The sequence below is a fragment of the Microtus ochrogaster genome, chromosome 6, assembly GCF_000317375.1.
Source record: "Microtus ochrogaster isolate Prairie Vole_2 chromosome 6, MicOch1.0, whole genome shotgun sequence".
NCBI classification, from domain to species: Eukaryota; Metazoa; Chordata; class Mammalia; order Rodentia; family Cricetidae; genus Microtus; species Microtus ochrogaster.
In genome coordinates this window covers 76957103-76974162 of record NC_022013.1, presented here as the reverse complement: position 1 = coordinate 76974162, position 17060 = coordinate 76957103, and the positions used below count along the sequence as shown (strand labels likewise).

The following is a 17060-nucleotide window of genomic DNA, read 5'->3' as shown; positions in this document are numbered from 1 at the left end:
TTGGCTTGTAATTGCAAGTGTAGGTCCATACTTACTTAGAAGGAATCATGGATATTTCACCTGTTTGACTATGGAATTTTTCTCAATATTGAATATTTATTATTATTTTTTATTGAAAGAAAAAAAATTCCCGCCTCTTCCCAGCCTCCCATTTCCCTCCCCCTCCTCCCACTCTTCTCCTCCTCCCCCCACTCCTCTCCCCCTCCCTCTCCAGTCCGAAGAGAAGTCTGGGTTCCCTGCCCTGTGGAAAGTCCAAGGTCCTCCCCCCTCCATCCTTTATTTATTATTTTATCTCGGATGTTTGTACTGTTGGGATGTCTGACGTTTTATTTCTGGATGATACGATGGATGGGGAGGCCAGTAGGATAGGGAAGTGTTCTTGTCTTTGGGAAGTTGGTTTATTTGTTGCATATGAACAGATTTAGTGCCGTGGGTCATTCTTGGTACGATTACATGTGGCACAGTTCCGTACAAGGTAGAAAAGGCCAGGTTTTTTGTTTTTGTTTTTGTTTGTTTTTAAACCACGCTTGGAAGTCTGGTTGCAGTCTGGGATGGAAGTGCCACAGTGCCCAGAAGTTGCAGCTTTGTCTCCTGTGCCTTCCACATCACCATCTTTCTTGGCAGCAGGAAGGGACCTGGGCGAGAAGCAGGGAGAGGGTGTTTGCAGCTGCCATTCAGTGGATTTCAGGCAAGCAATCATGCATCTTATGTTGCTGTTCTGTTGGTCAGACCCAAGTCCAGGCCGACAGGGAACAATGCAGTCTTGGCTGACACATGTCAGGGGAAGTCAGGGACATTTTGAGAAGGGAGAGAGTGAGAGGCTGGACATAGTGGCCTTTAGTCTCAGTATTCTGGAGGTAGAGACAGGCAGATCTTCTTTAGGGCAGAGCCAGCCTGGTCTTTGTAATGAGTTCTAGGCCAGTCAGAGCCTAGAAAACTTTTTATTTGGATAGTGACTGTTGACTGGTTCTGTAGTATTCCAGAATTCCAGATGGTAGGACCCTGCAGCTGACTGCCACTGGCCTTACTAGGTCTAAGGCTCTGGAGGGCAGGGAAAGGACATTCTTGAAGGTTCTATAGCATTGTTGAATCTACAGTCTGTGAGTTATGGCTTGGTCTGTCTGTCTTTCAATGTACCCTGTTAGGGTCTTCTATAAGAATGGTCCACCTTAAGACAGATTTTACAGAGGGTTTTTCTGTCTTTGCTAATCAGCAACAGCTCACACAGATTTGCTAGCATCTTTGTGTGCTAGTCACTGAAACTTTGTGAAGATTTGACCCCATGATGATCTGTGTAGTGTTGTCGCAGACTTGCTGTGGCCATGGGAGATTTAACGGTCTGTGAGTCACTTTTTCCACAAGACACCTTAAAGCGGGGAGTGCAGGAGCTTGTATTTGAGCCAGGCCTAGCTCCTCCTCCACCCAGTACAATAACTTTTAAAAATTACATAGATAGTTTGCACAGGCAGGAGACTCGAGTGAGGGGATTTTAGTGCCTTGGGACCTAGGAGCGCCTTTTGTCTCAGGATTTTGTTGATGTTTTGCAAAACCACTTAGAATGTTTCAGGCTGTGAGGACACTGCCCTTTTGAGCTGGTTAGTTTTAAAGCATTGCAAGGCAGCCTGTGCAGGGCACGCGACATGTCAACAGGTGATGGTGTGGGAAAGCCGTGCAGAGCTATCACACTGGAATGTCTCCTATGCGTGTTCACATTGTACGTGTTGTTAGAGCTTGTGTTTGAGCCACTGTGCCTTCCTTGTGGAGTGGAGCACACCTGTTCTCGGCGCCTATTTTCTCACGAGCAGGCCTTCATGAGCCGTCACCAGCAGCACATACAGAATTTAGCATAAAAGCTTTCTGCTTCAAGCTGAGGGTTTTGACCCCACTGCTAATATAGATGTTCTCGTAATTCTCTCTCTTCAGCCTCCTGTGTAAACAAAAAAGAGTCGAAAAGGGAAAATTGTATGAGTGATTGCAGCATTAAATGACTAGAGGAAGCCATTTGAATTCTTTAAAATCCTCTCTCAACTTTAGTTTCAGATTGCCATGTTCTTACATCATGAGTTTCTTATGTGGGCAGGACCCGGGTTTGGATACAGCCTACTTATCAGTTGACAGTGAGGCTCCTTCATCAAAAACATTGTAAGCCATGAGTGGCATTGATGATTGCGTGCTGAGCTCTGCAGATGTGTAGCCTGGCCTGTGGTAGCTTCACTCCCTGGTCCTAAGTGTTGACTCTCATTGACTTGTAGGGCGATTTGACAAGACTGTTATTGAGGAGAGACGCCAGTGTGCCGAAGACTTGCTCCAGTTCTCTGCCAACATTCCCGCCTTGTACAACAGTAAGCAGCTCGAGGACTTCTTCAAGGTTCGTAGTTTTTCTGGGAAGTGTGTGCTGTGACACGCTTTTGCCCTTGGTGTGTGGAGATTCAGGGGGAAAGCTCCCTTGCTCTGAAGTTCTGTTCTTTACTGGGAAGCATAGGTTCCAGCGCAGCCTCTGTTGTCTTCGGCTGGGCTTCCTCCATCACCCTGTGACCCAGAGAGCATCCTTAGTCTTCTGTCAGGTGGGAGGAGAGAAGGTCTGCATTCCCTTGTCATTTGATGGATCGATTGGAGTGTTGGCACAAAAGACGGCAAGCCGGACGTTAAAGCACCAAAGGAGTTAGTATTTCAGTGATACGATTGTTTAAGGATTATCTGCCTCCTTGTCTGTGATTAGATGTTCAGTCCATAAAGTCCCATCATGGCGTCCCTGCTGTACCAGTGTGGTGACTGCCATCTGAGTGTGAACAGAGAAGCAATAGCTCCATGGCCTGAATTTGTAAACTTAGGTACATGATTAAAGAAGTGATTGTGTGGAGATTCGGTTTTAGTTAATTCTGAAACAGGGTTCTGCACCGTAACCCAGTAGCTCCCGTGATCCTCCTGTGCTGGGTTTGGTGGCAGGAATGCCACGCCTTGTTCAGCAGTCAGGAGCTCTCACTGTTCCTGCAGAGGACCTGGGTTTGGCTCTTAGCACTCACATGAGGTGTGCACACTGCCTGTAACTCCAGTTCCAGGGGCTCTTACACCTACTGGCTCTGTAGGCGCCGCACACCTGGGCGCACATACATGCATTCAGGCACACAAATCTACCCATAAAATAAAATAAAGTAAGTATCTTTATTAAAGATAACCTTAATTTCTTTATGGTATGCACGGATAGCTTTCCATACAAGTGTCTTCTCAGACATCTGAGGTGCTGTGGATATAGCATTTGTGATTTGATAAAATCCAGTGACTTTCTGATGAACCCCACACTGGTTAGATGATCAGGCCCTGAGAACACTGTGAGCTGACCAGCTACTGGGTTTTGTGGGTTTTTTTTCTCTCTCTCATTTTTTTTTTTTGTATTGGTACAGTTTCTTAAAATCGGGGGCAGATTTTAAACAATGTGCTCTCACAACATAGTTGGGTATGGAGGTACATATCTTTGATTCCAGCATTCAAGAAGCACAGGTAGGCTTCTGGATTCTAGGCCAACCTGGCCTACATAGTGGGTTTCAGGCCAGCAAGGGCTAGACAGTGAGACCCTGTCTAAAAATAGTTACATTAAGCATGGTAGTATTATTAAAAAATATGAATTAAAAAAGGAACAGATTATCTTTAGAGGAGCTTAGGTTTGCAGAGAGCCTGTGGAAGTCATTTGTCCCTGTGTCCTTAGCTCCCCCCGAGTGTGGCTGGGCCGCATCTTTACAGGGGAGCAAGACCGGTGTGCTCTCCTGACGCTCTGCAAAGGGTAAACCACAGCCTTGTGAGTGCTTCTTTGTTCATTGCCCATCTTTCTGTGCTCTGGTTGACAAGGATGCATGACTGCTCTGCCCTTCCAGGGTGGGGTGATTAATGACGGCTCTGCACTAATTGGTCCTGTTGACGAGCACCCAGACTCCCTGCCTGACACCTTTCCTGAGTGTGGTGCGGAAGGTAAGACACTTTACTCTTGTGTTGACTCAGAGGCTTTGGTTGCAGAGGATGTGGGTCACATTGCGTTGGAACAACAGCTGTCTCTGAGAGGTGGAGGGCCTTCCTTTAGCCGACGTCCACACAGCAGTCCTGGGCTGGCTTGGTGATGTCTCACACTTGCCCGGCAGCTTTGCTCTGATGACATAATGAGGGAGTCAGACCTCAGTAAGACATTCCATGCACAGACAGTGGGCCTTGCTGTGTGAGTGCCTGCCGGAGCCTACCCAGCTGTACCTGACTCTTAGCCCATTGCAAGGCCAACTTTAAATGAGACTTGTCACCCCGGGAAGAATTAAGCCCCAAAGGCGATGGGTGCTTCCCTTCTTTAGCTTTGACTTGAGAGTCACAGGGGTGAGGGGAGTGTAGAGTTGGTGGTGTCCATAGTAAGTCTTCATTGCCTGTGGGGATCCAGGGGAGGCGGAAAGGCTACCCAGAGCCCATTTCACATGGACGTTGTCCTGGGTGGGAGTGGTTTGGAGACCTGTCTGATTTTGGTGATGGACCAGGACAGAAACAGAGGAGTCTTGTGTTTGGAAACGATTTTTTGGGGGTGGTGTTTAAATGTTGAAGGGTGTTGAAGGTGCGCAGATAGTGGCATCCTCTCCCTCCAGAGGAGTCGAAGCCTGGCTGATGATTTCTGCTGAAAGACACCTGCAGAGCCCTCCATCAGCCTGCTTCTCCCAGCTACACCCCTAACTTTCAAAAGTGACACCACCGACAGGGAACTAATTCGGACACATGAGCCCGTGGGGACATTTCACACTCAAAACCCAACACTTGCCAAGATAGGAATCCAGACTGAGGAGGGCCAGTCTTGTTCATCAGGTCCCACGAGAACTACATTTATGTCCTCTGAAGGTGATGTCCTCATGGTATCTCCTACTGGGTCCCAGCTCTGTTGGTTCCACTTGGTCACAGTTCCACCAAGGAGCGAGCATACAAGCCTCTGGGAGGGAGTGCTTGTTCACGTCCCAGACAGACATGCTAAGTGATTATTATGATAGTTGTTGTTTGCCTTTTAAATGCATGATTGATGAGTTCTAGTTTAGTTCAAAAGGGCATGGAAACACAAATATATGGACTTTCTCTTCGTTTTATGATTACTTCAGTACAGTGGACGAAAGAGTCCTCTTTCAGATTGCGTAAAACGGAACTGGATGGCAGCGGCCCGAGTGTGAAACAAGAACATCAAATGAGTTGGTTTCATACAAAATGTACATTTTTCTTAATTTTTAAAAAAGCTTTTCTCTTATTTTATGTGTGTAAGTGTTTTAAGTGCATATGTGTCTGTGCACCCACGTGTGTGTTTGATGCCTTCGGAGATTAGAGGAGGGTGTCAGGTCCCCTGGAGCTGGAGTTCTGGACAGTTGTGAGCTAGGACCTGAGCCGTAAGAGCATGTGCTCTCACCACTTTCCTGCCTACATGACACTAGCTCTTCTCTCTCCCCTGCGCCAGAGCAGTTAGACCCCATCCCTGATGATAAGAGGAGGGCTCACTGTTGACGAACACCTCTTTTCTATTTGAAACTTGTGTGCTTTATTAGAATTACTGAGACGGTGGTGGGCACGGGAGCCCAGCCTCTGGGAGGGAGCGCTTCTCTCCTCTGCTGGCCTGCTTGAGGGATGCAGGTGGCCTTGTTACTAACCTGCTACATTTTAGATAGTATTTTTTTTTGTTTTTGTTTTTTAACATTGGAGGATTACTGGGAAGGTGCATAGTTCTTTTTAAGTTGGATTTAAAAAGTCTCTTTTATAAGGCTGGCTAAGGCCTCTGTGGTGGGTTGCTTGCTGAGTGTGAGGATCTGAGTTCAGGCGCTGCTGGACGCATGTGCAGTCCCAGCACTCCTACAGAGAGGTGGGAGGTGGAGCCAGGAGATTCCCTGGAAGCATGTGGGACAGCTAGCCTGGGGTGTGCTGAGCCAGCTAGCCTGTATGCTGTGTCATCTGTGTCCATGCTCACACACACAAACATGCATGATACACATACATGAAAATATACAGAGCATTAAAATACCCTTTGTTTTTTAACTTTTTGTGTTTATTTCTATTTAGTGAATTTAATGTCTGCACTTCAAGGCAGTCACTTTAAATATGAATATCCTTAAATTGGCCAGTTAACTAATAACAAAAGTCTGTTAGGATTGACCTAAAGTCTGTCCAACTAAAGGCAGTTTGCACTGAAATAGATTTTTTTTATTCTACAAATGTCCACAAGGTGGCACAATGGGAATTCAAATCTTAGGGCTGGGCTTCCTCTCCTCCATCCTGTGTTCTAGAGGAGTGAGAACCCTCAGCTTGAAGGAGTTACGCTTTTGTTCTTAAGTGTTGTTCACTCACCCTCGCTCACTTCCCATGGCTAATTAAATTTGCTTTAGCAGGAAATCTTAAGACAAATAGGGACTTTTCCTTAAAATAAGCACAGTCGAGTGAGGGCTGGTGGTGCACACCTGTGGTCCCAGCACTTCAGAGATGGAGGCAGGAGAATCAGGAATTGAGTCAGACTCACCTACACAGTGAGTTTAAGGTTGTTAGCACAGTTCCTTTCTCAAGAAACCAAACCAACCAAAACCCAACAAATAAACAAAGGTAAACACACGCGTGAGTGAGAGTGTCATTGTGTGCATGTTGTTTGAAGACTAGAGCGCCCTCCTGGGCTGTTGAGGGTAACACTGGGAATATGGAACTTCGTGGCAGGGTGGGTCACCTGGGTTGTGGATTAGAAGGGACAACAGATGTTATACAAATGTCTTCCTTTTCAGTTAGACATCAGAAGGGCAGCAGTCAGGCCGCATCTGCCAGGCGTTTCTAGTTCCCAGGATGCTGGCCTGCTGTGAAGGGTTGAGCACATTCCTCGGTACGCAGTGGAGCAAGCTCAGGGCGTGTCTGGGGAGGTGGCGCCACTGAGTCCAGTTCCCTGTTGGCGCTAGGGGATTTCACGCCCTATTCTGGCCTTGGAGGGAGCTGATGGACTTAAGATAAACGTACACTCACGTGTGTGTGTGTGTGTGTGTGTGTGTGTGTGTGTGTGTGTAGGATGACTGAGTTGGAACCTGGAATCCACAGAAGGATGGGTGGTGGAACAACAGGCCCTTGAGCCAAAAGGGAGCTGGGCAGAGCTTAGCCGTGTTTCCGCTGGGCTGTACTGGGGTCAGCACCGGCTTTGAGGCCTGTTCTATTCCCAAGATATCCACAGCAGTGTCTTTGGGAAGGTAAAGCGCAGGCTTGCTATTGACCTTGGGACTGTCAACAACTTGCTGCTCCCTGGTTCTAGCTGTTGAGTACCAGAATCGTGACTAGCACAAGGCTCCGGATTTAGGGATTTTCTCATAGGCATATTTAGAAGGGCCAGTTTCTTTTCTTTCTTTTAAAAAATGTATTCATCAACAATTTCATATATGCATACAATATACCCTACACCGTCTCACAATTCCCCACTCTCTCTGGACCCCTTTTTCTCCCTAACTAATCTCCCTCCTGCTTTTCCCTATTTAATTTGAGTGACCTCCTGAGTTTAGTTAGGGTTGCTGATGAGTGTGGGTGTTGACTGTTAACTGGAGCATGGGTGTCTTTCCATGGCTACTGAAGAAAATGGCTGCTCTCCCTGCAGCCATTAGCTGCCATCAGCTCTCCAGCTAGGGGTGGGGCCTCACGAGGCTCTCCTCTAAGAAGGGCTTGCTTCTCAGGGAATCAGATCTGGTACTGTCAGGTTCCTGTGTCCTCTGCCTCCTGGTAATCTAGGTTCTGGGCTGGGTGCTTTTTTCATGCATGTGGCAGGAGTGATTGCTGCTGGGACAAGTAGAGACTTCCTTTGGTTGATGGTGGCAATGTTTGAACCACAGAGTTGAGTAGAGGTGATGAGCTAATAGTAACGAGGCCACGTGTTTTATAGATAGTCACCCACGAGAGGCCACCTGTTGTCAAAGGAGGCCGCTCTCTTTGTGCAGATGGTCTTCAAATGCAGGGTTCTGATGGCTCGTAGTATAAAGCTCCTGTGTGTGGCAGCTCAACCTTTCCCCCAGGCCCGTCTTTTAGAGATGGTGTCCTAGGCAGATTTCGCTACACTGCCTGACTCTGAGCAGTTCAAAGCCCAGAGGTGAGGGCAGGCAGGTGGACTGGGATGCTAAGCACACCCCTTGTGTCTGTAGCTGCTTTTTTAACAAGTCACCCGGGGCCCTCTAATAGCACCGAGACTGGAATCTCTGTGATCCACACCCGGAGGCAGGAGACTTTTATGGAACCTTTGACTTCCCCTTGTATCACTTCCAAAAGAGGAGTAGGGGCCCGTGGAAGGGTGCTCCTCTGGGGATGTCCTGAGGGTCCCTGTGAGGGCGGGTTGGCTTTAGGCTGGTTTAACTCTGGCAGCTCTTCTGTGTGTTGTGTCAAGTACCCGCGCTGCCTGCCCCACCCACTGCTCCTCCTCCTCAGCAAGACTCACAGCCTGTAATGTGCTTGTCACTCCCTGTGGTACACTTATTCACTCCCTTCTGGGCTGTCGTCTCCATTTCATGTGATACTCAGATGTAGTTTTATCTAAAACAGACTGAGTTGTAGGACCATATTGAGTTGCTGAGCAAGACTATATCAGCAGATGTACTCAGGTAAATAAAGTAGGTATTGACTTTTACATGTCATGTCTATATATCTGTATGTGTGCACATGTGTACACTTGTGTTTTATACAGCATATCTATGTCTGTAAGTGTAAACATATACAGATGTGTATTTACATGTCATGTCTGTACATCTATATGTGTGCACATATGCATGTGTATTTACATCTCTGTCCTGTACAGCTGCACATCATGTGCATATATACATGTGTATATTTACGCAGTCTGTCTTCCTGTACATCTATATGTGTGCACATGTATACATTATTTGGATTATATTTGCTGGAGAATAAAGTTGTAAAAAGCAGGAGGAAGTGAAACTATGTTCTTAGATTTTTGTTGTCAAAAGCCAAGAAACTGAGCATACGCAATCACCTGCTTACCTTCTGGTCCTGTTGGGAAAGGGAAGTCAGGTGCAGCATGAAACAGCCGTGAGGTGGAGGAAGTGGAGGTTCCATGAGGAGGCTGTGATGGATGATGGGGCGCTGCTCAAGTCGAGAGGCGCTGGAGAACACACAGGAACTCCAGTCCTTCTCTTCTTCATTGTCTGGATACATAGGCTCTTCCTCAGTTGGATTTCTAGAGGTTTCGACACAGTAGTTAGACAATGACAACATTCAAGGAAATAAGTTTGCGTTAATACACATGGAGTATTTTTAAATTACTCATAAAATTAATATAATTTTAAGAATAGTGGGTGAATAATTTTGAGTGCTGTAGGAAGATTTTGACTATGAAATGCTATTCAAGAACTGACCTGATGTTACGGTTTGAAGCTGTGGGTTTAATGAAATCTGTTCCTTTTTGGGAACAAGTCCTTTATAGGGACCCTAAGAATTTGAAAGAAAAAAACAAGAACAAATGAAAGCAGTGCTATATTGACACGGCACCAGAGCCGTGTGTAAGGCTGATCTGAACATGGAGCTCAGCCTCCCCTCACCTGCTCTTCCTTTTCCTTTGTTTGGTAGGAGTGAGCCATCGAGGCCATCACAGGCGACCAACTGGCCCCCAGCTGTTTTCCTTTGGCCTGTGAACTAAGAGTTTTTTTAAATGTTATTAAATGATTGAAAAATCACAAAGAATATATTAGTTTTTGATGTGACATTCCACGAAATTGAAGTTTCAGTATCCACAACCTAAGTCTTCTGTCTACGCCCCTCTGTCCAGGGTGGCCAGCGTAGAGTCACGACTACAGCAGATCATGGAGCTGCAGGACTTGAGGCTCTTCCTAGACAGGTGTTTGCAGTCTGCTCCACCTGCAGCTCTCGCTCTTAGCACTGCCTCTAGTGGCGACAGCTTCCTTTTAAAATGCCGTTTTATGAATTTGGACATCTCATGGTCAGTGGTAGTGCTGATCTGGAGATGTAGTTCAGTGGTCAGAGGCCTGTGATACAGGTTTAGTCCCCAGAATCATCAAGAAGCCAAACCAAACCAAGCCCTGCCAAATCAAAGGCAGCAGACAGCAGCGCAGCTCTCTGGCTGTGCCGACACTGCTTCAGGCCATGTGTTCATGAGCCTTGTCTCAGAATCAGCAGCTCGATGGGTGGTTGAGCCCTGTGTGTGTTCCTGAGGTCTCTAAGGACCCATAAAGCTAAAACCTTGTTAATAATACAGTCACCTGAGACGTTTTTACTGCACTGACCTTTGCACTGAATGTCACGCACAAAAGCAATGAGGATCAAACTGTTGGAGATGGTGACAGAGAAGTAAGACTCGCTGTCACACATACTCAGGGTGCTCTGGAGACAACCATGAGGAGGGGTGTGCCCACTGTTACAGCCCAGTCTAGCACCCTGGGAAGCACACACAGCACTCTGCTAAGTCACCAGGCCTGTGACAGGGAAGGCAGCTGTGAGCGGTGGAGCTGAGCTCGGGAGCCATTTTCCCTAAGCCGGTAGCGGATAAGCAGATGTCATTGCCCGTGTGCCTTTGGTACAGTTTTTTTCTTGAAATGAGTTGACTTTTCAATGAGAGCAGCCCATAGTATTTGTTGCCGACGAAACAGAGTTTTCCTCCACGAGTTAGGACTTCTGTGTCACTTTGCCACTTTGAATCTGACCGTCTCCCAGAGTGTTTTTTATACCCCAGTAACGAAATGAGAGGCTGATGTCTGGAAAGTCTGTGATACCCAGGGAACTGACATTTTTAAAATAATTGATTTGTTAGGCTATAAACAGCATAGATGATAGATTATTCAAGACAGACCAATGGATTTAAATGTAGTGAACCCCACAAATGTCACTGTTCAGATTTTATGTATTGCACATTGCAACCACCCTGAAGGCAGCAGCACTGTAGAGTTTAGTGTTATATAGGAAAATGGGTACAACGCAATGGCTCAGCAGTCAGAGTGTTTGCTGCCAAGCCTGATGACCTGAGTCCAGTCCCTGGGTCTGATGTGGTGGAAGGAAAGACCTGACTCCACAGATGTGTCCTCCGTCATCCACATAGGCCCCTCTATGTAATAACAAAAGGGAAAACAATAGACACTTTCCCTTTATCTCTGTCCTCCAGACACAACCTTGTGATGACCGACAGGAGCCAAGGGTCAGGAAGCCCTCATATTCTCTTCTCAGACCCTGAGACTTTAAAAATAGGAAAGATTGCCACTTCACCCAATACATACTTTTGTTTTGACAAATGTAGTTATTTTTCATAAGATACAACAATGTGTAATCATTTTAGTGTTTTGTTTTAAGAGATTTATTTTATCTTATGTGTATGGGTATTTGCCTGCATGTATTAATGTGTACCACGTGTGTGCGTGGTGCCTTCAGAGGCCAGGAGAACATGGATGGCGCTGAGTTATGGTGTAGCATCAGATGACCCAAGCTGAGACAGTCTGCTAGAACCTGCCAGCCACCAGTAGGCCACACTGCCCCGGCTGAGCTGGTTATGGGAGGATGGGCAGTCTCTGTGATCTGTGCCCCTGTGGCTACTGCTAGTCTCATGTTGACTCCTGTGTTCCTCATTCCAGGCTTCTCCAGTGACAGTGACCTCCTGTCCCTTACTGTTGATGTGGACTCTCTTGCAGAGGTAGATGATGGAATGGCTTCCCGTCAGGGCTCTCCCAGTAAAGCTTTTGGTCTGAGTCTGTCTGCGGATTCTTCGGCAACAGGAGCTGTTGCTTCTGACAGTGAACCTAGCAAAGCAGAAGACCGGGAAAGCCGCAGCCTCTTCCCCAGCAGCTTAAAGCCGAGGCTCGGCCGGAGAGATTATCTGGAGAAGGCAGGGGAGCTTATCAAGCTGGCCGTGAAGAAGGAGGAGGAAGACGACTATGAAGCTGCTTCTGACTTTTACAGGAAGGGCGTTGACCTGCTCCTGGAAGGTGTTCAAGGTACGGTTTGCCCATAGTCAGGTCCTGGGACAGCTTATGTGCAGAGGAAGTGAGAAATGTCTGTACTGTGCTCGAGCACCCTGTGTCTCTCGTGTTCAGGGCTGGAAACGAGAAACCCCACCAGTGACGTCACTGCACGTACTCGACACAGTAGTCTATGAAACGGATGATCACAAAGAGCGGCACCCACGTGTGCTGTGTGAGCGGCAGTCATCCTCCTGCCTGGGCCGTAGTGTTCACAGAGCCTTCCTGGGGACTGTCTGTGAGTTCACTCTCAGTGCACCATGACAGTGGAGCAGGGGAGGCTTTTGGTTTGCTCCCCACTCTGCTCTTTGTTAGCTGAGGTGACTGTCACCTTCACCTTGTTAGTGCAGTGACAGGAATGTATGGAGCTGAGCATAGTTTAGAGTCTCTAAGTAGAGCTTACTTGTTTTTGTTTAAAGAACCGCCCTTTATTTTTGTGCTTTTTTCCCATCCCAGACACAGAATGAAGTGCCCCGTAGTTAGTGAGGCTCACACGACTCTCTTCAGTGTCTAGAAAGCCATTCCTGCTGCTGATCTGTGCTTCTTATCTTCAATGCACCTGGGTCGTGTTATCTAGAACCTTCTGCCCTCTTCTGGAGTGTGTGACTGTGACGGGTTTTGGTGGCCGACTACCTGTGGAACTTCAGCTCTTACAATTTGATTTTAGCTGTCAATTTTGACATTTCAGATTGAGAAACCAACTCTGAAGTAATTTGTTTTCATTTTTTGATTAGAGGATGATTTTGGACCTAATTTTTATTTAAGGCTTTACATAGTCTCGTTGGAGTTTATGTGTGCAGTATTTTGTCTAAAGGGTCTGTTCTTTTCCCTAACTGCTATCTTGAATTGGGGTTCACAGAGGGATGAGTTGCACAATATCTATCTGCTCGGATGTTTCTCCTTTTTTCAGATGTACTATACCGCTTGCTGGAGCATTGTGGGTATTTAATCAGCATAGGTAAGCCACAGCATTGTGACATCTTTCTGTCTAAAAGATATTTGTCTTAATAGGGACACTTCATAATGTTGCCACTTGATGGCACCAGAAAAATAAAAATCGTTGCCTCACAATGTAGAAATGAGATCAGCAAGCGACAAAGACACATTCAGTTGGTTATTTGCTCAGCCAATTAGAGTGGGGTTGTATATCAGACTCGCTGCAAAGTGCACTGAGCGTCTGTCTAAAGTCCAGTTAGCTGTCTAAGCCGTTTCTGTCTTTCTGTGCACATGTGTCCGAAACCACAGTGTCCCGTCTGCTCCTGATAAGGTTTCATTGTTAACCCGCCATCCTGAAAGAGAGCAGTTGACCCACTGCCCTTAGCATCACAGAGTTTTCTCAACGTGGATGACTTTATTCAGACAAACTGCAGGAACCTCAGCTACTGCCTTCTAGTTTTTTGTTTTCTTTTCTCACTCAGCTTCCGTCTCTGGGATTCTGATTCTTTATAAGGAATGTGTGCTTCAGACCATGCAGTTTTGCACTTGGCAATGTGTAAAGTGTGACGTCAGAGCAGCGAGCGCAGTCCCAGGACTCTGCAGAGGTGCAGTGCTCACTGCCACAGGGCCTTGTCCTTGGGGCTCTAGCTTGTACTTGGTTTGACATTCATGCTCAGGAAAGACCCCTCCTTGGGGAAGGTTTATTCTGGTGTGACAGAATGTTACTGAATGTTTCCAGAGTCAGTGAATCTACAAATAAAGAACCTACTGCCTAGCTCTTTCTAGGCAGTTGTTCTCATGACTGGTTTGGGTCTACATGCTTTGTGGTGGTTGTTTCTGGGCCTCTGGTAATCCAGGGGGTCTTCTATGAAGAAGCCTGCAGGTTTTGTCTGTGGTTCTCACAGGCTGGGAGCCTGCAGGTTGTCGTAGAGCTGTTGGAAATGCTTTTTATTTATTTATTTTTACCAACTAGCATCTTCACGCTGGAGACTAATGCAAGCATTGTGGTGCAGACCTGCCCGTCAGTAGTAAGCACTTCCTGCTACGGGGGCCTTTGCCCTCTGTGACCCTGACTTTCCTGGAGATGGTTTGCAAAAGGAAGGAAGTACTGTTTTCTAGACTCAGGTTGCTATGGATTTAAAAGAGAAAGTCTGAAAGTCAAGGTTGCAGGAATGAACTTGAACCTGTGTGGAGAATGGGGAGTCCATTCCAAACCATCCTTCTGTGACCCTGCGTCCTCAGAGTGACCTTGTTGGGAGAGTTAGGATAGTACAGCATGGCAAACCATTGGCAAAAGGCATTAATGAGTTGTTTAAGCAGCAGCGGCGGCGGCATCCTGTCCTATGTTAAATACCTCTCACAGTATCAGTGTTTTTCTTATGCTACTTTTAATTTTCAGGAGAACCAAAGCCAAATTCTAGCTAGTCATACTGGGCATTGTCTAGGGACACTGAAATTTAGAGGATGCAGATAGTTAATACAATGACCCTAAATCTTGGCTCTTACTTAGCAACAATAATTTGACATTTCAAAATCTGCCAGATGTCAAGCATTATTCCTATACTTTCCCATGGTCCCCTGGGAGCCACAGAGCTGGTCTTGCTGCCTTTAACTGATGTCTCGTGGTTGCCAGACTGGCACGTTGACTCCTCCTGAGGTGACCTCAAGCTCTTACTTGAGGTGAGGAGGCCGAGGCCTAGTGGAGTTGTGCTGCATTGGTTGGGACAGTGATGTTGAGCCGGGGTTCAGTCTAGGCTTTTCCACATATAAACCTTGTTTCCTGGCTGTGATGTTGCATAGTACCGTGTGACAGTGGCATCCCTCAGCCCCTTGCCTCTCGGTCTATGAACATCATGATGTGGAGGCTCAAGTTCTGTGCGTGCTGAACTTGACTGCACATCCCTTCCTTTTCCACCTCCTGTTCCTCGTTCCTTCAAGCTTCCAGGTAATCATCCCACAAGCAATGTTTACATGTGTGTGCCATGCATGGGCAGAGTGAATTACGTCATGATTGTGATGGCTCTTTCTGCTGCATGTGTCTGTGGTGCGTGGTGACACGGTGTACATCTCATGATGAGTGATGTGTGTGTGGTACATGGTGACATGGTGTACATCTCGTGACGAGTCACGTGTGTCTGGTGCGTGGTGACATGGTGATGAGTCTTCTGTCCAGCTACACCTGTTTTTCAGGGACTTGGTGGCAATGCCACAGTTGTTTCCTCTTTCCTTCTCCATATTCCCTTTCCTTTGATATCTCCAGTACACATTATGAAAATTTATCATGAAAAGATCTCCAGAGCTATTGTTGATATGTATTTTGTCTTTGGAAATTCTGTTGATGTTTGTCACCAGTGCGACTGGTTCTAATGTTACGACTTAGCTTAGAGACTCAATTCACTTTCTGCGGTTTTCATTCTGGCAAAAACTTTAATAGCAATGCCCAGCCTTTCCCACAGTGCACACCACCCCAGTTAGACTATGACTGTGCCCCATGCTGTACCATTTGTCTCTCCCTAACGCTGCCTCTCCTCCTAGAAGAAACCATGAACTCATATGTACTTTGGGCCACTGTTGAGTCATCAGGCAGGCTCTAAATGAAGCTCTGTGTCAAGTGGCTGGTTTTAAGACATGCCTGGGCCTTGCTGATGGGGCTACACTGTCAGCCATGCTCAGGTGCTGTATGAAGCAGCTGTGGTCATTGGTTCTTCCCTTTGATGAGAGTTGCTCACACATCTGGAAACCCGTGGATTACCATGTTTGCTTTAAAGTGGACAGACAGACAGGACAGGCAGGACAGTGTGGGTCTGATGGAGGGAGGCAAGGCACTCTGTTGTCATTGGATCTTAGACATGGAGAATGTAATTTTAACCCGAGTTACTTGTCTTTCCCATTAGTGCTGTTAACATCATATAACGGATGCGTTTTCTAGTTCACTTTTCCCGCCGTTCACTTCAGAACATGTAAGAGGCTGGTGTTTTTGCCCATGCATGTTTCTTGTTTGGGAAGGGGTCTCTCATTCACTGCTGCGGAAGCTAGGGTGGTTGGGCACCTGGTGACAGGGATGCTCTTGCTCCCACCGTTTTCCCGTGGTGTTCTGGGATTGCACATATACACTGTTGCCTCTGGCTGTATGTGGGTGCTGGGCTTCTAAACTCTGATTCTTACTCTTGCATGGCATACATTTTATCCACTTAACGATTTCTTCAGGCCCTGTTGTTGTGTTTTTGGTACAGGATCTTTGTTGGTCCAGAAATCCCTGTGTTAACCAGGCTCTCTGTCTTGTGAGTGCTGGGGTTACTGGTATGCACCACAATACCTGGATTTGGAAAGAATGTTTTGAGATAGTGCGATGTCTTCTAATTCAATGCTGTCTCTCCTTTTTATTTACAAACCTTTTTTTAAAAGATTTATTTATTTATTATGTATACAACATTCTGCCTGCATGTATGCCCACACGCCAGAAGAGGGCGCCAGATCTCATTACAGATGGTTGTGAGCCACCATATGGTTGCTTGGAATTGAACTCAGGACCTCTGGAAGAGCAGTCAGTGCTCTTAACCACTGAGCCATCTCTCCAGCCCCTTACAAACCTTCTTTTCCAGTATAATTTTGACTCTGGGTCACCTTGTAACCCCTTATAAGCATAGGTATTTTGCATTTCTATAACAGACAGTTTCTGTTTTGATAGGAATTACTTAGGGTTCTGTAAGTGATTCTGGGCTGTCCTCTCTTGACAGCATAGGTCAGCTTCATTCTGGACTGGAGGTCTCCCACTGTCTCAGTTCCTCTGCTTTCTGCAGGCAGGGTTTTACTGTTTTAGTGAGGAGGCTTTTATTTCTGCCTGGAGTTCCTTCCTGGAAACTTCTTGCTTTGGGATTCGCTTTGGGATGCTCTTCTTATGAATGGGATCGTGTGTGTGTGTATGTGTGTGTGTGTGTATGTGTGTGTGTATTCATTGTTGGTGAGTGCAGGTTCAGTTGGCTGTGTTGATCTGTCCAGCATCTTGTTGAACTGGCTTGCTCCCTCGGTTGTTTTGCCATGGACTGTTGGGCGTCAGCACACGCACGTGTGACTGTGGACTGTTGTGTGTCAGCACACGCACACGTGCGACTGTGAACTGTTGCACATGCACACATGTGACTGTGGACTGTT

General features: G+C 46.7%; 1 protein-coding gene across 4 annotated transcripts in view; it reads left to right on the top strand.

Annotated features, from left to right (window-relative positions):
• The window catches only part of Rps6kc1 (ribosomal protein S6 kinase C1), a 142989-nt gene that overhangs the window by 32478 nt on the left and 93451 nt on the right, over positions 1-17060 (top strand). For 3 of the 4 annotated variants that reach the window (XM_026779674.1, XM_026779672.1, XM_026779675.1), the window contains exons 4-6: positions 2253-2368; positions 3870-3963; positions 11589-11948. In XM_026779674.1, coding sequence (XP_026635475.1) covers positions 2253-2368; positions 3870-3963; positions 11589-11948 — 570 coding nt within the window. The remainder of the gene's footprint in view (positions 1-2252; positions 2369-3869; positions 3964-11588; positions 11949-17060) is intronic. The other variant, XM_026779673.1, reaches the window with a different exon arrangement.